Raw genomic sequence first — 23,574 nt, forward strand, 5'->3', positions numbered from 1 at the left:
GTACCGCAAACGGTGAACAAATATGAACGATTTGGCGTAGAGTGAGAGAAAGGAAAGAGAAAAGAGAGAAGATTTTACAGTTTTTTTAAGTGAAATGTTAGCTTTTATTTAGCATAAACATTTAAAACCTTGATTCACTAAATATATAAGTATGTTTGTATATATAACTAACTACTTATATGTAAATTTTTTTTATGTATAAATTGCTTGTTTTCGCTCAGTGAGCATTTTTCGGCAATAGTACGAAGCTAAGAGAGGAGCAGTTGAAGCGAAGTGATGGTGTATTGTGTTGATATTAAGCAATTTCACACTAATTTAAGGAACTATTATTATATGTAGATTTATGTATATACATAACTGTAATACTCTCTAGTAGGGGGGTTCTAAAAATCTTAATAAACTTCAATTAACCGGCTGCAACTGTTTTTGAAGTAAACAATTATTAATTCGTGTTCGAAAGGCAATATTTAGATATTCGAAACCAGAATGAATTGGACAATTTTTAATCCGAACAAAGTTAATAATAATTTTTATTAATTTTTTCAAACAAATTTGCATATTTGAAGTTTGAAAATTAGTTAATTTGATTTTGTATGTGAAAATAACAAAAAGCATCACAATTTGGCATATATTTCTTTATTAAAAAAAAAATTAAAAAATAATATTATCAGTTGCAGCAGTTTTATTAGAATTTCGTTAAATATTTTTGCTATGAAAAAAAAATTATATAAAAGCTACTGTAAAATGCTTAAAATGTTCGCTAGAATCGTTTACCATTTGTTTTGGAACTGCAAATCTATAATATTCATGCAAAAATGAATTTTCTAAAATTTTAGTAAATTCGCTATGAACATTTTTTTTTGCAAATTATTACATTTTTAAAATTTTTTAAAATTATTGCTATTTTTGAAAAATATTTTTGTGTAAATTTAAAACCAATCTTCTGCTAAATGCTCATGACATACTTATAATAAAATATTTATTTCAGTAATTTAAATTTCTATAACAAATTTCAGCACTTGAAAATCGCATACTTTCAACTCCACAATACGAAATGTTTCAGGAGTTATTGTTGTTGGTGTATGTTGGGGAAATAGAAAGGTAGTTGTTGCTATTTCTAAGTTTAAATAATATGTTTGTACGAAAAAGGTACATAAATTACGCTAAAAAAACCAAAAAAAAAACAAAATTTTTATGCAAGAGCTGCCATACTTATGTAATTAAGTTTTTTGAAAATTAAAATTGAAAAATTAAAAAACTGCCTGCAAACGCAACTAAAATATGCAGACAGACAACGCAACCCAATAAATGTTTGAAAATAATATTAACGTAGCAAAATTTATGCACAAAATCACCAATAATGTTGCGAAAAGTAATTAATTTATAACAATTGTAAGTTAATGCTACTATCATCCCTACTTATTTTTAATTATTAAATGCAATTATTTATTTATTTTTATACCCATGATATGCCATCAAAATATACCTATACATGTTGTACTAGTAATTAATACTGCGTGCATTTTTGGTGGATTTGTTTGTTATTTACAGCAGCAACTGGATCCCAGGTGTCTCATAGCACACTAATATTTGTATGTGTCCAATTTTGTGGTATTTCATTAATTATATTATATAAAATTGTTATTAAAATTTATTTACAAATTATTATATACTCATATACTGTCTATGTGTTATATATATAAAATTTTTTGCCAGCGTGTACATATATTGGATTCCAGAAAGGTGTTCATAGCGAAGCATCGTCTCCGAGTCCTTTGTAACTATATATGTATATACACAATTTTCTCACTTAATTCTAAAACATATAGTAATTACAGTTAATTTATATAATAATATCTATATATAATGAATTTGTGAGTATTTGTGGTTTGATTGTCTTTGCATATTGCATGTTTCAAAGAATAATATATATATTTTACAAATTGAGTATAAACAATTGACTCTATAATTGAGTGTGTGAATTTGTGAAGAAGAGATAATGTGAGCAAGTCTGTGAAATATTCTATACATTATAAATACTTTGTTAATTTTTTTCAAAATTTTTCTTAATATATCAATACAACGATTTTCGAATCCAGTGGTCCAGCAACCACTGTAATGGCTATAACAGGGAAAAAGTTTAAGAAAGAGAGCTGGAATCTCCACGTTCGCATCAGAGAGATAGCAGTGGATCTCAGAAACATTTCTTATCGATCGACTCAACACATATTGATAAATGGTTTGGGTACTTGCGTACTAAAAGACCTGAATCTTTTGCAAAAACAACGTCGAGCAGAGGTCGTAAAAGAGATGCGCGTCAACGTAGCTGAGGACTCTACATTCCACAAACACATCCTTATTGGTGACGTGATGTGGGGTTATGACTATGACGTCGAAATTGTGTAATATTCTAGTAAATGGCGCCACAAAACAAAAAAACACGCCACAACACGTTGATGACCGTGGTGTGGTTTCCCATGAATTCGCTTCGAACTGTCAAACAGTTAATAAGGAATACTACTTGGCCGTTTCGTAGTGTCTACGTGAAGCAGTTCGTACGGAAACGAAAAATCTGGTCGAAAATTCATGGATCACAATAATACGCCGTCGCATTCCAACGTGATTGTGACTGACTTTTTGGTTAAACACGAAATGACATGTCATCGCTCAGCCACCGTGTTCGCCAGATTTAGCTCCCTGTGACTTGTTCTGTTTTCCAAGCTGAAAAATCTGCTTCGAGGAATGCGCCAGAGGTCCGTTGAAGCCAGTAAAAGTCAATCGCTAAAGGTAGTGAAGGCCATCTCATATCACACCTTATACTCTAGCGCTCGCCCACCCTATCCATGAACAAATATTATTAAAAATTTCTGAACACACTTTAGAAATCGTTCAGAACTCTGAAGAGTTTTTCGAAAATTCAGATTTTTCTAGTGTAGACTTTTGAAGAAAAAAATATTTAATAGAAAGCTTTTAAGGCTTGATAAATTAAATTATGTTTGGCAAATTTTCCAAAAAAAAGTTTATTGATAGTTTTACTGGACGGAAATAGAAAGCATTGCGACTTTTTTTCAAACCGATTGCTACTTAATTAAATGTGATATATATGTATATATATTTTTAAATATTTTCAACTCTAATATTATTGGAGATTTGTATTCCCAAATGACTATTGAAAATCGGTACTACAGGAATTTGTAACTATTTGCTATTTATTTGAATTTCTAAATATATATATATATATTATACAAAGCTCAAATATGTGTTTTAAAAGAGTATACATCTTTTTGTATAAATCTTAAAAAACATATATTTTTATTTAAAATTGCGACGTGTATATATCTCAAAAATACAAAGGTGGCAAGTATACGGTGTACAGTTATATTCGTAAGTTTCACAATAATGATTATTTCATAGGTAAAATCGTTTTGTTTGTTTGTATGTATGTACATATGTTAGTATGTTTTATATCTAAAAACTAACTAAGTATGAATAGATTTGCGAATTTTTTAGTTGAAACCGTGTGGAAGCAAATGTGATTTATTGTTGCTTATGCTTTTGCTTTTGCCTTTGCTATACAAAGCTCAACATTAAAGGAGGTGGAGAAGAAAAATTACGCAAATTACGTACGTATGTATGTATTCACCTGCGATTACAGCGCTCAATGGTTGTTTTCCTATATTTGGCGCTTTCTGATTTTTACCTTTCGGATGTACGACATTTGTCTGCTTGCCTACAAGATACACATACACATATACATAATAGATAGCACATGAAAGTAAGTCACACTAAAACTACACATAAGCAATGTTAAATACGTAAGTCTTTACGTATAGATTACGAGTAGGTATAAATACTGATGCATTAAGACACCGACACTTTGGGGGCACACTTAATTGCTCTGAGTGATGTCATTTGCACTTTAACCAAGTTACCGTTGATAGGAATGGCGAAAAAAGATATATAGGTAAAAAAAAAAACAAAACGCAAGAAGAAAAAAGCAGTTTGCACTTGAAACTTAAGTAATCGACTGCAACGCTGCTTGAAGCTTGAAGCCATTTTGCTTTTTCTAAGCTACTTTTTGTGGGCGTTTTTCTGGTTTTTGCTTTTTTATTGCTGCTTTTGCTACTTATCATTCAGGCATTTGTATATGTGTTTACATATTTGTAGTAGTGTTTAGTTGTCTGTCTGTTGTTGGTTGTTGCTTTTTTGTTTGGTGTTGGTGTTTGCCTAATAGTTATACGCTTAACGTTGGCTTGTGGTCACATAACACCAACTTAATGTCATGTAAATGCGCTACTTAAAATACAAAGACTTTTACTTAATTAATCTACTTAAAGTGATTGGTAGGCAGTGAACTGTGAGTGTTGATGATTTTGAGGTCTTATGTTCCAACTAGGCACTAACATATGGGAAAATATGTATATGGGTGTTGATAGTGGAAATGCAAGTATTTTGAGACGGTCGGTAAGTGGATGAAAAGTTCCCAAGCGTTACAATATAAGTCATTTTATTTTAGAATATACTGTTTGATAATTATTTAATTGAATTGTATATATACTAAGAATTGTTAGTTTTTACATAACTATTCTTTCAATCTGACAAATGTGTCTTTCCACCGTAGAGAAGAGAAAAATATTGCCTACATTGAAAACCAAGCTGTCTTGAAAACTTTACGAGCAATTTCGGGTCTACAGACTTCTTTCTTGGCCTCACTTAACTCTTTTACGAGCCGTTGCCAGAAAGGTAACCAGCGTAAACATGAAAATGCTACCGAGGAAGAAAAATACCTTCAATAATCTTTATTCATTCGATTGAGTATACTGAAAACTGGGTGTCTGGTAACATATGTGTGTCTTCCGATTTAATGCTTTCGGTTACATGCTTACTCTACTAGTGCTTTAAATTTTATTAGATGCTTTGCGTTTCTTTCTTGTGTTGCACGCCTTGATGTAATTTCATAGGTATTAAAAGTCTTAAGCCACTTTTAAGTTTCTTTCTCCATTTGTCAATTAGTGTGTTTTTGGTAGCTCTTTAGTTAATGTCAATACTAGATTCGTACCAAAAGAACAGAATCTTTTGCAAAAATTATGTCGAGGTCGAAAACGTGATGTTTGACAACGTAGCTGAGGATCCTAGACGAAATATGGGTTTATGAATATGACGTCGAAACAGTTCAACTATCTAGCTAATGACACTCCAAAAGTGAGCTGTAACCGAAATAATCAAAATTTACTGAAGTCATTGAGAACCATGCCAGCCGTGGCTTATAAGAAGTGTATAGAAAGTTAGCTTAAGCGTTGGCTTGCCTCAGTAGTCATTTTGAAGGCGACAATAAATATATGTATCAAAACACGTAAAAATGTTGTTTTTTATGTCAGTCCGGTTCAAATTTAATGGTATATAAACTATTGGAGTTTAAACCTTTGCTGAATGATTTGATGAGTTTCTTCTCATTTTTGTTGCGTACGTTACGATCATAATTAAGAAAAGAAGGTTAACATTTAATTTTTAGCTCCGAATAGCTAATAGGTTTTATGAGAATTTGTTTCTTTCGAAAAGTGATTTTTTCTACTATGATTTTACCAGGTAGGCTTTACAAATCGTATTGGCTTCAAAAATACTATCATTTCTTGATATTTGCATTTACTGGATGTGGGCGAAACACTGAGCCCAAAATTATACTAATTTTGTAGATGAAAAAGAATATTACCGTAGGTAAAAGTTCTCTCCATGAACCTAAACATATTTTAAGTCCCTCATCGCTGAGGCTAACTGGCACAGACTAATACGTTGATAAAGACACGATCATGTCAGTGCCTCTGCGGAATGAAATAGTCACCTTTGTAATTTAAATACCAATTGAAGAGGGTTTGGACCTCGTTTAGTGTGCAGAAATTACGCTAACTTGCGTAATGAAGACATGAACGCGTTATCGGTTATTCTAATAGTCGGTCGAGATAGACCTGGAGTTTATTTCTTGCTTATTTTTTTCTTCTACAAAATAATTATGTGAACTATCTGCGAATGTTCGTACTTACAACTTTTCGTTATACTCTGCACTTACAAATATACACAATATACAGTTTTTGGTGTATGAAATTCAAATTATTGACAAAATAGGGCGGGACTACTAGATTACTTTAGATGGCATAAAAATATGACCACAAGATATGGCGACTGATAAAGGTTGTTGAAGCGAATATTAATAAGAATTTTGGGCTAAATGTTATATTTTTCTAAGAATTTTGTATACAAAAATATTTCGTAAACTTAAGACAAATTTTGGTGTGCTCATATTCTTTAAATTGTATATTTATTATAAATGTATAAATACTAATTAGTATAAGCTCTCTTCGATTCGCCAAATCTTGCAGAGTAGTGTGTCAAACGAACAACTGTTATAAGTCAAATAGACTGGTATAAATGAATAGATTTAGAATATTAAGCTTTTTTTACTGCTGCAGTTAGGCAGTTATACTCTTTCGTATTGAATGTAACTGCAAATCTGTGCTATTGCTCTCACGCTTTTTCGACAAGTGAGCAGAGCTTAGGCGTAGCGAGCAGAAAAGTGGCGAATCGAAAATACTTACTTACTAATTATGAAATACTTTGCACTTATCACTAAAAGGCTATTACATTTTGCATATGATATTACTTGTAGTTCAAGTTCATAAATACTTTTTGTGAATATATATTTAGAACTATCTATATTTTTTTTTTATAAAATGTGTCTTTTTCATAACATGTGTTCGCTATTTAAACTACTTAATTGTCGGTTTTAAGCTACAACTAATTATTTTGAAAATTTCTATCATCAGAGTTTTATTTAAATATTTACAGTATAGTAAGTATGTTTTAAAATTTCGCTGCAATTTAATTTCTGTGCTAAAAAAAAAAAGATTGTGAAAATATACAATTTTTGAAAATACAAAATTAATAAAAAATATTGAAAAAATGCATGCCGAATACCAATTTTTATACATAATATTGTAGTTGCTTGTAGAAAAAGTAAAACCAAACGTTTAAGTATATGGAATTTGGAAAAGCAAGCTGCTATAGGCAACCAGAAATATAATTGAGTGTTCGTGAAAATATTTAGGAAAAGCGCACGAACTCAGAAGTAATGAAAATAAGCAAATTAGTTTAAGCAATATAACACAAAGCAGCTACAACTACTATTTGTAGATTTAACTCAACTTCTTATTATTATTATTTTTTTTTTTTGGAATTTTTTTTCGTATAAATAAAGGTTAAGGTATTATTACGTTTTATACGCCATAACAACAAATACCTATAGGTATTATAATACAATACAAAATTTTATGCTTTATAATAAATGTAGTTGTAATTCTTAAAAGTGTATATGTAATATGAGCAGATATCGTAATACAAATAATTATTTTCTGCTATGAAAATGTACGACATAAAAAGTGAGAGTGAATGACGTAATAGAATATGTTAAGTAATAAAATATGGTTAGTATGTGTTTGAAAGCATAATAAATATTTTTTTCGAATCAAAACTTTCTTTGCTTTTGATTATTATTTTTTGTGTATTTTTTAATGATTTTTTTAATATATATATAATATTTTTTACTATATATATGTATATATAGATAAATAGATGTGTACGCACCTGTATCCACAATGACATCAATGAGATCCATCGATTTGGCGAAGGCATCTTTCAAATTGATATGATGAAATGATACAATACTGCCCTCACGTTTGGCCCGATCGAGCGCCTCACGCCGCTTGAGCGCCTTCTCGCGTCGCATCTGATTCTTATAAAATTCAGCAAAATTGTTAACGATGATGGGAATAGGCAAAGCGATTACCAGAACACCGCATATGCAACACACAGTACCAATAACCTTTCCCAGTGCAGTAGTGGGATAGATGTCCCCGTAGCCAACAGTTGTCATTGTAATACCCGCCCACCAAAATGTTTCCGGTATTGAAACGAATTTTGTATCCTTTTCATCCTTTTCGGCAAAATATGCCAGCGAAGAAAATATGAGAACGCCCATTGCCAGGAACAGCATTAGTAGACCGAGTTCCTTATATGAATTACGTAGCGTAAAGCCTAACGACTGCAGGCCCGTTGAGTGACGGGCCAGCTTAAGGATTCGCAGGATGCGCATGATGCGAAATACTTGCACCACCCGGCGCACATCCTGGAACTGGTCCGTTGCATTTTTATTCGTCTCCAATAAGAATAGGGAAACAAAATATGGGAGTATTGCCAATAGATCGATTATATTAAGGCCACCCTTAAAGAATTTCCATTTATCCGGTGATGCACTAAACCTAAGTATATATTCTAAGGTGAACCACGATATGCAAACGGCTTCAACCATAGCCAATTGCGGATTATCAGATGGTGTACCATTCTCACTGTGTTGTAGTTGTGGTAGGGTGTTCAACGTCAGGGCTATGGTAGACAGGACTATAAATAGTATGGATATCACTGCGATAACCTGTTGAGAAGAATTCAATTCGATTCAATTCAGACGCTTGTTTCTTTCTTTTTTTTGTTTTGGTTTTCTTTTCAGTTTTTTGTTTTTTGCTTTTAAGCATAAACTGGGTAACAAAAAAAAATTGTTTTTGTTTTTTCCTTAAAAATCGCATTATGTTTTTGTTGTATTTTTTGCCAAACGTTATGGGAGTTACTTTGCTTTTGGTAATTACTTAAGATTGCTCTAACAAAAATTATATATAAATATACTAAATTATAAGCTTAAGGAAGTAAGAATTAAGAGGTTAAGCTTTAAGGAGCTTAAAAGTTTGAGAAATTTATACACAGTTAGTGCAAAAGACGGACAGTTTTGAGAAACTCTTGGAGCTTTGTTGTTTCTGTCTAAAACACAGAAAAACAATGCTTTTTGGAGAGAAAGCTTCAGGGAGCTTAAAAGCTTGAATATATTTGATGTAAAAGCTGGTGTCGCAGTTTTTAGAAAACCGAGTATGCTCGCTTTTTGATAAAAAATTTAAGCTTTTTAAGGAGAAAGCTTCAGCGAGCTTAGAAGCTTAAATATATCTGGTGTAAAAATATTGTTTTATTCTTACAAGATAGTGAAAGTTTGTTTTCTATCCCTGTAACACAGAAAAGCAAAGCTTTTTAGGGAGAAAGCTTTAGTGAGCTTAAAAGCTCTTTGAGTTGAAACAATGTTTCTTTTTGAAAAAAGTCGTGGAAGTTTTTCTGCAACTCAAAGCTTTTTAGGAAACAAATTTTAGCAAGCTTAAAAGTTCTTAACGTTTCTTTTTTAAGAAAGTCGTGGAAGTTTGTTTTCTGTCTCTAAAACACAGAAAGCAAAGCTTTTTTGAAATAAAGCTTCTATGAGTTTACAGCCTAAAGATTTAGGGTGTCGGCGAAGCTTTATTTTTTCAAAGCATATTAATTTTTTGGAGTTAACAGATTGGAGAACTCAGTCAAGGCGCTGAAAATTGTTGTTGGTTACTTTGTTGCAAGTCACACACACATATTCGCAAGCACTTTCTGCTTGTCTGCATCAAACCAGTTCCAAAGAATTCATTTTAGCATATTTGCAGCCTAATATTTTTTACAACAATAAATATGTCTTTATACATTTTGATGTAAAGCAATAGAAAAATGTGAATTGTTAAGGAAGTGTCTTGAGTTTTACTAAGAACTAGACATCATAGAGGTCTGATAAGCATAAAGATATAATATATATACTCTAATTTAAACGATATCCTATATATAAATAAAGTAATATAAAATAAAAAATAATTTTAAAATATAATAACACCTATTTTATATTTATTTGACTGGCAGAAATGCGAATTATATACACAACATGTCAGAGCCTTGACTTTCGAAACTGGTTTTGTTTTGAGTTTTAGTGTTAACACTAATGGACATAATTACTTGGTTTAGGGAGATGGGTACACACGAAACACACGAGCTATGCAACTAATATGTATGCATTCTAACGGGTGTAGGACAAAGACGAAAAAATATGACTAAATAAAAATCTAAACTAAAATTTACTTAAATTTTAAAAAATATATATTACTTAGGGTTAGTTTAAATAGAAAAAATAATATTATTAAATTTTTTTAACATTAAAAAATAAAAAATTATAATATTGACGTGACAAGTTCACACAAAACAACAGAAGACACAAAACATATACCGTTACATATTTGTAAGTTTTGTGGTGGACTTAACAAACAGATAATAGAAAGTATAGAAGGGTTAGAGATTTGCTTGTACGCAATTCGTGTTTGTTTAAAACATTTATACTACAATAAAAACAGGAAAAATTTATAATTAAATTAAATTATATAAAATATTTTTTATTCATATACATAATAATAGCTTACATACAAATAAAAATAGAGAAATAATTATTTAGAAATCAAGATGTATAAAAATTCGTTAGGTTAATCTGAACTTGCTGCTGCAGCTAGTTGGCTTATTTTAATTGATAGCATAGTTTTGGGCGCGTATTTTTTATATTGAATTGCGATCGCAGCACTAACTACTTTTTCATCTAGCTAGCGGTACTATGGAGTGGGTTTGTGAGGCGGTTTGCAAACTACGGCTATGAAACTATGTTGCTGTTGGTTTGCATGGTGGTAATGAGAAATAAAAAAATAGGTATAAATTTATGCATAACTTTGCGTCTTTTGTGGTTAAAGTATATTTTTATAAGAAAACTAGTTCATATAATTTTATTAAAGTATCACACATTTTATCAGGTGGTAGGTCGGAAATTATTATACAGGCTATATTGTGAACAGGGAAAGGGATGGGCTGATTGAGTTAATTTTAACATTGAACGACATGTTCGGCCTAGGTTTGTTAGAATAACGAAAATCAATATGTATATTATTTGTTAGTTGGGCTAATTCGTAGACTAAATTCACATAATTTATAATGACGAAAACTATAGTATATCCAAAACTATATGTTCATTTAATTTTGCTAAGATATCTTTTAAATTGGCCGATATAATTATATGGCATAAGGCCAACTGGAAGTTTGAAAATTTTACATTAGGTGCATGAGTGATAGTCGTATTATTGATCAAATTTTATTTATTTTTGGTAATACAACATACTGCTAACGGAATAAAACGCTCCTTGAGTTTCATTAAGGTACCTCACATGCCATCACCTATATATATGAAGGAAAATCAACCGGATGTTTGAAAATTCTGTGATTAGTTATATAGGGGCTAGGGTTAGTTATTTTAGGCAAGGCCAAAAAATGCACCATTATAAGGAAAACACATCGACCTAATTTTATTAAGATATTTCACATATTGGCCGATATATGCGGTATGAAGTAAACCGGAAGTTCGCCAATATTTCAATAAGATATATGGGGGCCTTTTGATATACATTCATACTATTATCAGAAAAAAACTCTCTCCGAATCGAAAAAATATATCTCACAGGTTGACCGTTATTTCCGGTAAAAAGCTAGCACCAGGCACTGCTGTCTCTTTATTCGGTAACTGGGGGCTTGAACAGGTATGTTTCGATTTTTTAAATTTTTCGACTTGTAACAACCGTTATGTTAACAAAACTATTCTACTATGGAGCATCATATTGCAAGTCTATAAAAATATTGTTACTTTGAATATTGAAAGCGCAATCTCTTTCTGTTATAATTTTTTCGTAACATTAATTAGCAATTAAAATTTTTCTTGAATAGGAACGATTATGCCTGAAAATGCATGGTCTTTAGGAACGATTAAATTCCTTATTGTTTTCGTTGACAACAAAAGCTAATGTAAGAAGCTATTTCTGAAAAGCGTTTTCAAAATAAATCTTAAGACAGACTTATTGTTTTTGGATGATATCAAAAGCGAATGAATGCTTTTATCGGAAATATTTATATATATTAGATTTCGTCTTCGAAAGCTCACGAAAGTTCGAGTTTATCACTTATTGACTGAGAAAAACTTGAAGGGATTTTTCGAATTACTTACAAATACTAAAAGAGGAAAATTTAGAGTGAGCTGTCGTCGTGGATATCTTTTGAAAGAGTGCCTAGATAAATACGGGTTATTTCCCAATTTTAATAATAGTCATATAATAGGTCATATAATTTCAATGGCGACTATGAAAGCTTGCTTACTTACTGATTGAGTAGAATGTGTGAGTGTAATCCTTTATTTTAAAGAATTCGTTTTAACACTTCGCGATCGCTTAAAACCAAAGGGTTGAAGCTTTTAAAATTTGATGAAGCTTTAACCACATTACTTTAAATTTAAATATTAATTAAACTTTATTTTTACCGCGATTTCAACAGCAATAACTAATTATTTATACATTTTTTATAACTTGGTTTTTAGTATTAATAATTAATAATTAATTTTTTACTTTTTTTAAATAAACGTTCACTTTTCCCTAACCAAAGACACAAAGCTTGCAATAGTAGAAATAAAAAATTAAAATCACTACTTAAGAATACATTTTTAGTACTAAACCCAGCTAATCGAACACGCCTAAAGTGAGTAAGGATGTACACAATACTAACAATCGGGTCTGCAGTCGATTTTTATTTCTAAGTTGAGCACAAAATTTACTATTTTGTTTAAGAAAAACGAATAAAATTTTATAGAATGCCCACAACAATTGGGCAACAATTTTCAAAATGTTTGCTTATTTGTTAAAACACTTGTTTGTACTGTTTTTGTTCTGTATTGTTAAAAAAAAATATTTTTTGAAAGTAGACTGATATTATAAAAACATAAAAATAAGAGCAACACAAATGTGGCGCCTAAATCCAAGTTGGACTTTTTTCTTTTGAATTATTTGAAGAAAAATGAAAATTTAATTTACTAAACAAAATTGTCGAATATCGCAAAATATGTGGCATTTGCAATCATTTATTTTTGCTCAAAACTAACACAATATGGATGAAATTTTTTTTTACAAACTCTAAGCGCTCGCAACCAATTCAAACAATTACAACTACAAACAATGCAATAAACTTTTTCGAAATATTTAGATAATTCTATGAAAAACGGCAAATATTCAATTAATGAACTTTTGGAACCAGTAAATAAATGTTTAGCATTAAAAAGCGTCCAAGAATTTATATATAATATTTTTTATAACCCAAAAAAAAACACGAACACTGCCTGAAATTAGCACAGCAAAGTCAACAGTAAACTTTAGTACTGAACGCATTATTTTGCTTTATTTGAGTATTATAGATATTAGCAATAATACAATAATAATAAAAAAAAACAACCTGTATATCACAACAACTGTATTGGGATGGTACTGTAGCTGGTCGGGTGGGGGTACTGAAATATTGTAATACGAGTATGCACATCGCGACACAGCGCTACTACGAGCTATGAGCGTGTGGACCCATAGCTTACTACTTGCAATACGCCTTGCGCTGACGCTTTGTGCACTTATGTACCTACATATATATAATAGATATAGTTAATATTCGATTCACTTTCACATCTCACATGCCCCAGCATATCGATTATTATTGTTGTTGGCTGACACATATTGCCCTTCGATTTGACACATTTCTCTTTGGCTTTGATGCAGGAGTAAAGCTTTGCAATTGTTTTTGTTTTTCGATTACTTATGTTGTTGTAATTATGGTAATTAATTTGGGTAGGTTTTGCCAAAATCAGGCATAAAATAACAATTCTCGCTTGTTGTGTAAGTAGTTAGACGTTTAACAAGAGAAATATTAGATATATATAAATATATATGTATATAGAGTAGAGTTATGTAATATTGTATTTTGTACTTGTATTTGTATTTGTATATGTGAATATGTCCACATCTACCATGGCGAACACTGTACGCAACAACGCATTAATAATCATTTTCAATGTTAAAGGTGACATTTGATTTTGATTTGGTAAATGCATACAATAAAATTAAAAGTTTAAGTGTCAACTGGGTAGGAGAGACATTTTTTTTTTGCTAAAAGAACACATTTTAAATTGGCAGGAGAGGGTCTATAAACTATACGTACATACATGCGCAAGCATGTTTGCGTTCAAAGTGAGAGAATTAGTAAATAACTAGAAAAGTATTAAATTGTTTCTATATAAAAAAGTTAAGTGGAGGGTAGATTCACTAGAGGAATAAAGCATACAGAGCTTACTAAAACATTGACAGTGGGAAAAACACGATTTTAACTTGGCTTTTGGTTCCAATCACAGCATTCTTTGTAGTGTAGAAATAAAGTGGAATAATAGTAATAAACTTGCACGACGCTAATTTTATTGAGAATCTCAAAATTCTTATCATTTTCATTCAATTAGGAGGTATTAAGGAAATTTATTAACAAAATATCATTAACATTTTGTATTAATTTTATATTTGTACATAAAAGCTTTGAAAGGTTAAGTTAAAAAGTTTCAAAATCGCAAATGCGGGGAAATGAATTTGATATAGTATAATGTATCAAATTACAAAAAAATTTAGTTATAAAGTGCTTCTGAAGCCATTAAATGGATTTCTGAGTTTATAGAGTTATATACATACATTTATGAAGAACTTTTTATTAACAATTATTCTTCCAAAATTTAAGTTAATATCCAGAACATTTCTATTTCAAATATTGTATAATCGAAGTTATGACCGTACTTAAAATAAATAACTAGAGTCTTTTGGTAGACATTTTTTGAGTTTTTTCCTCTTTAAACCAGCGTTAAATCACGAAAATAGAGAATTTTATAGGCCCTAAAATACTTTCGAACGATATTTTTCAAATTATTATTAAATCAATAATTAGTTCCATGCCAAAAAAATGGCATTGAGTTTAGGGTTTCAATTAATAGGCTCTGGCAGGCCTCAGAGTACATTCCACCCCCGTCATCATGAAGTTGGTGTGATAGGTGTGGATTGAGATACTCCCTCTTGGCGCTGGTCGACTCTGAATGCACTGCCTTATAAGAGCATTTGTCAACTCTCGGCGTGCCCTTGTAACAGATATGACCTTGGAACCATACATATAAGGCGACTAGCTGTTCGAGAGGTGGATAGCAGCTCTCAGTGCGAACCCTTAAAAGCATGAATATGAGGGTAATATACTCCTCTACGGCCAAATTCATAATTCGGTTCCGTACTGTTAACAATTGGGCGTCTGAAAGAAGAAATGGGGCATAAGAGACCTGCTTGGCCAATAGTAGAACAACTGATCAATATTTATTTGCCAAAAGCTCTGGAAGCTTGGTTTGGAGGCGCTTGTGCATCCATTATAGTCATCATTATCGTTTAAACCTGGCACAAGCCAAGGTTGCTGGTGAAAAATTCGCTACAAGAGAAGTTTGTGAAAATCGACTGTTCCAATTCTTAATGCAAAAACAATGAACTCATTTTTACTAGATCTTATGTAATATTTATATTCATGAAGTTTCCGGTACGCTTAAAGCTTAAGTTAAAATAAATACCACGAATTCAGTTAAAATATATAGTATTTTATTTGTAGATAGATTGTAAGGGCTTGGAAGTCGAAGAGCTCATACAAAAGTTAGATGCTATATTAAGTAAAATGAATTTTACTCTCGATCTTCTTTATACATACGATCTTCAGTGCTTGCAAAGTTTGAAATTTTTTTTTTGATTTTTGACACATCTATAATAGAATGACTGCCACATATCTCAGCATATAACGAATTTATATATTATATATATATATATTTATAAGTCGATTTCAGACGGCATTACGAAAAACAATTTCTAAACAGGGTTTTAAAGTTTATAGAAATTATGTACTTTGAGCATCGCTTAGGAACTTACTGTTTTTTGTTCTTATATGAAAGATGTGACTATTTTATCAGACAGTTGGAAAATTTAATGGCCTTGTATTTTTCGTATTTACTCTATAACTATGTTCTAATTTGTAATCAAAGGCCAAACATGCTTTGACCAAATGATTTTCGATCATGTAATTTTTTTATGCTATGAAAATTCCGCTACATCTAAACTAAATCGCATAACTAGCCTACAAAATATTGAACCGTGAATTTAAAAGTTCTCTGGACAAATTTTTATATGAGGGGGTTTTGAAAATTGATTAGACCCTGCCTATAAACTACTAGAGAATTTTCTAAAAAATTTCAGCACCCAAAAAGTGTATCTGTTTGAATCGACTACTTAGAAATATCGTAATGTGTATGTGTAACATGCCAACATGCTGCAGAGTTCATATTAAGCATAACCAATTTCAAAGAACTCAACTCAAAAAACATGCTAATAATCTTTTGAATAGTTCTTTTGTAAATCGGAACTAATAATCCACACATTTTGCAAACAGTTGTAAAAAATAGTAGAGCATATAAATACTACATACTTATATACACATTGAAGCAATGCATTTATACGCTTATTTACAAAACTAATTTATTTACATATATAATATGTATAGGTCGACTACTATGTACATGGTGCTAGCTACTAAACTAAAATTTAAATAAATAATTTTTATATACATACAAATATACATAATAAATAAATACAAAAATTATAAATTACATTAAAGAATCGGAAATAAATACTTAAGCCTGATTTCACAAAAGTATTTACATAGATGTTGCTATATTTTTACATACATACAACTACACAATATTGTTGGTTTTTGGTACATTACCGGGAAGCAAACTCAAATAAAAGAAAGTAGGGTAAAAATAACTCCATTCCATGTCAGAACAAAAATGAGTACAAAGACGCACACACTTACATTTGAAGAAAAAACGATGATATTAAATTGTTTTCTTAAAAACAAATTAACTTTAAAAAGAAAATTATATTAGAGAAATAAATACATTTGAAAAACAAATTAAAATAAATTTATTTTTGAATAAAAAAAATAAACAAGTTTAATTTTCAAATTTAGTGTTATTGTAATCTGAAAACAAATTTATTAATTTAAAATTTTACAAAATTTATTTTTTAATAAAAATTAAAAAAAGTTGAAATATAATTTTTTTAATTTGAAAATTTTTTCAAATGTAATTTCCGAATAATGTAATAAATTTTAAATAAAAAAATTAATTCCAATATATTAATATTGAGCTTCAATTTGACAATTTTTTTGCCCTAAATTCGAAAAAAATTGCTATTATTTTCAAATAAAATAAAATTTTAAATTTAAGTGACAAAATATATTAGTTTTAACTACTTATATAATTAAATATATTTTCAAATTTCACTTAATTGATTAAAAGTTGTTTAATTTTTCAATTAAATTTTAATACTTTTTTTTTAATTTGAAAATCAAGTCAATTTTTTTTTCAGATGTAAAAAAATGTCCAAATTGAATTTTCAATTTAACTGTTTTTTAATGATTTAAAAATAAATTAATTAAAAGTGGTTTTAAATTTGAAATTTTTTAATTTAAAGAAACTTTAATTTAATTTTTTTTATATACTTTTTTTGAAATATAATTTTCTTTTAAAATGTAACACTTTTGGAAAAAGATTTAGAGCATCATGTTTTAAAAAATTATGCTATGCATCCATGCATTTGTAATTAACAAATTTAGGTTTATTTTCAAATTAAAAAAAAAAACTTTGAAAATTTGTAAATTAAATATGAATTCTATTTTATTTGCAAATAAATAAATTAAAAGTTTTTTAAATTGGATATTTTTTTTTTGTTAAATTGAAAATATGTTTAATAAAATATTTTTTTCAAATGTATTTTTTTGTGGTTTCAAATATAATTTTCTTTTTAAATTTAATTTGTTTAAAAAAAAAATTGTATATCATCGCTTTTTTTTAAATTAAATATTGTTTTCAAGTTGAATATTTTATTTTGTAAATGTTTTTAAAATTTTGAAATTTTTAAAATTTTGTATTTTTTGTTTTTCAAATTTAAATGTAATTTTTTTAAAAATTTTTTTTTTTTTAATAAATTATTATTTATTATTTCTTGTTACTTTTTCTTCATAAGAGTGGCTGGTCTGTATTATGTAAGCATCGAGCAATCTGTGTTACGAGTATACTAAAAAACTTGCTATTATCATACTAATTGTTATACATAAGAGTATATGGAGGAAAACAAATATATGTAGATATATATATCAATATATATATATAGAGTATATATGAAGAAACTGGAGTACTTATGGGGTTGTGGAGTGCATGTGGTTCACATCCTTTTCTTGGCTTTACCAAAGAAAACAAACAAAATTCGAAACAAACAACGGAATGGCATGGAAATTGTTGTTGTTTGATAAACTTTTTTAAAATATTTTTTTTTTTGTTTTTGTATTGCTTGTTAGGCAATACGTTTATGTATATGAATCACCATTATCATTTGGCGGGAGATTATTATTACAACAATACTACAACAAAGGAGAAACACCGTGGAAACACCAAAATTGAAGAAAAATGGATTTAAAACAAACGAAAAAAAAAAATTAAAAATAAATGAAAATATTTAAAAATAAAAGGAAATTCAAAAATTTGTTACCTTGTTTTTGGTAAATAAGTATTAGCTAATTGTAAGTATATAAGGACTAAACAAAGTTTGCACTTTGCTGCTAAATAATAAATTAAGGACAAACAGAGAAGTTAATAGAATCGTAATTGAAAGTCTACTACAAATTCGCTTACGGGATACAGTTACGAGTATACGAGTTTTGAGTTACAAGCTTTCGCAAAAGCCACTACAACATCACAACAAATGTAGTACAATAAAAAAAAATGTATGTATATATACTATAACGGTTCAATTAGCGACTGATGCTCATATAAGTATCAACAATAGATTAGACGTCAAGCAATCAATCTATTATCTCTATCAATACGAGGAAGTACAATACTATATAGATTTGTATGTAGTAGTTACTAGTTATAACTATAAATTCGTTGGAGTTGAGAGTTACGCCACCAATTTTACAAAAAAAAAAAACAAAGAACTAAGTACTAAGACAAGACAGTTTAACTTTTCAACCGAAAACAATGTGAAAACGTTTACAAGTGTTTTTTGTGTATTTTTTTTTTTTGTAATAAAAAATAGACAGTTTCCAGTAGTTAGATGAAAGAACAACAACAACGAGAGGATTTTGAAAGTTTTGTTTTAATTTTGGTTTTAATATTTGTTTTTGTTTACTCATTGCGTACGTACAAATTCGCAAGAAAGTTATTGTAAGACTTGAAGTTTGTTGTTTTATTAATGTTTGTGGAAGTTTTTGTTATTGTACGAGTTTTGAAACGAGTACTACTAGAAGAGACTGCGTAATGAGTATTTGAAAATTAAAACTTAAATTTTTTTTTGCTTTGAATTTTTGAAGTGAATATTCATTAAAAATATTTTTTTAAATAGAAAATTTTACTATATTTTTGTTGTATTTTTTCCCCGTTGCATTTCTTTCTAATTTACATTGTTTTTGATTTTTCGGTTTCGGGAGCTACTGTAGCTTTTTGATGTATGGGTAAAAATGTTTGAAGCATTAAATATGTACTAACTTGCTAATTGAAAATTAAAAATCATAATAATAATAAAATATATGTTTATATATATATATATTTTGTTGGTTCTCATATTATTCTTATTTATCGTTCAAAAAAGGATGTGGTTTCGGGCGGTATATCGGAAAAAGAAAATTATAATCAAATATCATTTTGTAGTTAATTTTTGAAAGTGAATAAATTTCGAAAAAACTTAGGGTTAGTTTAAATAGAAAAAATAATATTATTAAATTTTTTTAACATTAAAAAATAAAAAATTATAATATTGACGTGACAAGTTCACACAAAACAACAGAAGACACAAAACATATACCGTTACATATTTGTAAGTTTTGTGGTGGACTTAACAAACAGATAATAGAAAGTATAGAAGGGTTAGAGATTTGCTTGTACGCAATTCGTGTTTGTTTAAAACATTTATACTACAATAAAAACAGGAAAAATTTATAATTAAATTAAATTATATAAAATATTTTTTATTCATATACATAATAATAGCTTACATACAAATAAAAATAGAGAAATAATTATTTAGAAATCAAGATGTATAAAAATTCGTTAGGTTAATCTGAACTTGCTGCTGCAGCTAGTTGGCTTATTTTAATTGATAGCATAGTTTTGGGCGCGTATTTTTTATATTGAATTGCGATCGCAGCACTAACTACTTTTTCATCTAGCTAGCGGTACTATGGAGTGGGTTTGTGAGGCGGTTTGCAAACTACGGCTATGAAACTATGTTGCTGTTGGTTTGCATGGTGGTAATGAGAAATAAAAAAATAGGTATAAATTTATGCATAACTTTGCGTCTTTTGTGGTTAAAGTATATTTTTATAAGAAAACTAGTTCATATAATTTTATTAAAGTATCACACATTTTATCAGGTGGTAGGTCGGAAATTATTATACAGGCTATATTGTGAACAGGGAAAGGGATGGGCTGATTGAGTTAATTTTAACATTGAACGACATGTTCGGCCTAGGTTTGTTAGAATAACGAAAATCAATATGTATATTATTTGTTAGTTGGGCTAATTCGTAGACTAAATTCACATAATTTATAATGACGAAAACTATAGTATATCCAAAACTATATGTTCATTTAATTTTGCTAAGATATCTTTTAAATTGGCCGATATAATTATATGGCATAAGGCCAACTGGAAGTTTGAAAATTTTACATTAGGTGCATGAGTGATAGTCGTATTATTGATCAAATTTTATTTATTTTTGGTAATACAACATACTGCTAACGGAATAAAACGCTCCTTGAGTTTCATTAAGGTACCTCACATGCCATCACCTATATATATGAAGGAAAATCAACCGGATGTTTGAAAATTCTGTGATTAGTTATATAGGGGCTAGGGTTAGTTATTTTAGGCAAGGCCAAAAAATGCACCATTATAAGGAAAACACATCGACCTAATTTTATTAAGATATTTCACATATTGGCCGATATATGCGGTATGAAGTAAACCGGAAGTTCGCCAATATTTCAATAAGATATATGGGGGCCTTTTGATATACATTCATACTATTATCAGAAAAAAACTCTCTCCGAATCGAAAAAATATATCTCACAGGTTGACCGTTATTTCCGGTAAAAAGCTAGCACCAGGCACTGCTGTCTCTTTATTCGGTAACTGGGGGCTTGAACAGGTATGTTTCGATTTTTTAAATTTTTCGACTTGTAACAACCGTTATGTTAACAAAACTATTCTACTATGGAGCATCATATTGCAAGTCTATAAAAATATTGTTACTTTGAATATTGAAAGCGCAATCTCTTTCTGTTATAATTTTTTCGTAACATTAATTAGCAATTAAAATTTTTCTTGAATAGGAACGATTATGCCTGAAAATGCATGGTCTTTAGGAACGATTAAATTCCTTATTGTTTTCGTTGACAACAAAAGCTAATGTAAGAAGCTATTTCTGAAAAGCGTTTTCAAAATAAATCTTAAGACAGACTTATTGTTTTTGGATGATATCAAAAGCGAATGAATGCTTTTATCGGAAATATTTATATATATTAGATTTCGTCTTCGAAAGCTCACGAAAGTTCGAGTTTATCACTTATTGACTGAGAAAAACTTGAAGGGATTTTTCGAATTACTTACAAATACTAAAAGAGGAAAATTTAGAGTGAGCTGTCGTCGTGGATATCTTTTGAAAGAGTGCCTAGATAAATACGGGTTATTTCCCAATTTTAATAATAGTCATATAATAGGTCATATAATTTCAATGGCGACTATGAAAGCTTGCTTACTTACTGATTGAGTAGAATGTGTGAGTGTAATCCTTTATTTTAAAGAATTCGTTTTAACACTTCGCGATCGCTTAAAACCAAAGGGTTGAAGCTTTTAAAATTTGATGAAGCTTTAACCACATTACTTTAAATTTAAATATTAATTAAACTTTATTTTTACCGCGATTTCAACAGCAATAACTAATTATTTATACATTTTTTATAACTTGGTTTTTAGTATTAATAATTAATAATTAATTTTTTACTTTTTTTAAATAAACGTTCACTTTTCCCTAACCAAAGACACAAAGCTTGCAATAGTAGAAATAAAAAATTAAAATCACTACTTAAGAATACATTTTTAGTACTAAACCCAGCTAATCGAACACGCCTAAAGTGAGTAAGGATGTACACAATACTAACAATCGGGTCTGCAGTCGATTTTTATTTCTAAGTTGAGCACAAAATTTACTATTTTGTTTAAGAAAAACGAATAAAATTTTATAGAATGCCCACAACAATTGGGCAACAATTTTCAAAATGTTTGCTTATTTGTTAAAACACTTGTTTGTACTGTTTTTGTTCTGTATTGTTAAAAAAAAATATTTTTTGAAAGTAGACTGATATTATAAAAACATAAAAATAAGAGCAACACAAATGTGGCGCCTAAATCCAAGTTGGACTTTTTTCTTTTGAATTATTTGAAGAAAAATGAAAATTTAATTTACTAAACAAAATTGTCGAATATCGCAAAATATGTGGCATTTGCAATCATTTATTTTTGCTCAAAACTAACACAATATGGATGAAATTTTTTTTTACAAACTCTAAGCGCTCGCAACCAATTCAAACAATTACAACTACAAACAATGCAATAAACTTTTTCGAAATATTTAGATAATTCTATGAAAAACGGCAAATATTCAATTAATGAACTTTTGGAACCAGTAAATAAATGTTTAGCATTAAAAAGCGTCCAAGAATTTATATATAATATTTTTTATAACCCAAAAAAAAACACGAACACTGCCTGAAATTAGCACAGCAAAGTCAACAGTAAACTTTAGTACTGAACGCATTATTTTGCTTTATTTGAGTATTATAGATATTAGCAATAATACAATAATAATAAAAAAAAACAACCTGTATATCACAACAACTGTATTGGGATGGTACTGTAGCTGGTCGGGTGGGGGTACTGAAATATTGTAATACGAGTATGCACATCGCGACACAGCGCTACTACGAGCTATGAGCGTGTGGACCCATAGCTTACTACTTGCAATACGCCTTGCGCTGACGCTTTGTGCACTTATGTACCTACATATATATAATAGATATAGTTAATATTCGATTCACTTTCACATCTCACATGCCCCAGCATATCGATTATTATTGTTGTTGGCTGACACATATTGCCCTTCGATTTGACACATTTCTCTTTGGCTTTGATGCAGGAGTAAAGCTTTGCAATTGTTTTTGTTTTTCGATTACTTATGTTGTTGTAATTATGGTAATTAATTTGGGTAGGTTTTGCCAAAATCAGGCATAAAATAACAATTCTCGCTTGTTGTGTAAGTAGTTAGACGTTTAACAAGAGAAATATTAGATATATATAAATATATATGTATATAGAGTAGAGTTATGTAATATTGTATTTTGTACTTGTATTTGTATTTGTATATGTGAATATGTCCACATCTACCATGGCGAACACTGTACGCAACAACGCATTAATAATCATTTTCAATGTTAAAGGTGACATTTGATTTTGATTTGGTAAATGCATACAATAAAATTAAAAGTTTAAGTGTCAACTGGGTAGGAGAGACATTTTTTTTTTGCTAAAAGAACACATTTTAAATTGGCAGGAGAGGGTCTATAAACTA

The 23,574-nt window shown here is 29.4% G+C and overlaps 1 protein-coding gene across 7 annotated transcripts in view; it reads right to left on the minus strand.

Annotated features, from left to right (window-relative positions):
* Nucleotides 1-23,574, minus strand: part of Shab (Shaker cognate b) — a 183,897-nt gene that overhangs the window by 46,127 nt on the left and 114,196 nt on the right. For 6 of the 7 annotated variants that reach the window (XM_070112147.1, XM_070112145.1, XM_070112144.1 and 3 more), the window contains exon 6: nucleotides 7,636-8,479. In XM_070112147.1, the coding sequence (XP_069968248.1) occupies nucleotides 7,636-8,479 (844 nt within the window). Of the gene's footprint in view, nucleotides 1-3,643; nucleotides 3,731-7,635; nucleotides 8,480-23,574 lie in introns of all 7 variants that reach the window. The other variant, XM_070112146.1, reaches the window with a different exon arrangement.

Source organism: Bactrocera oleae, chromosome 6 (genome assembly GCF_042242935.1).
Source record: "Bactrocera oleae isolate idBacOlea1 chromosome 6, idBacOlea1, whole genome shotgun sequence".
Taxonomy (NCBI): domain Eukaryota; kingdom Metazoa; phylum Arthropoda; class Insecta; order Diptera; family Tephritidae; genus Bactrocera; species Bactrocera oleae.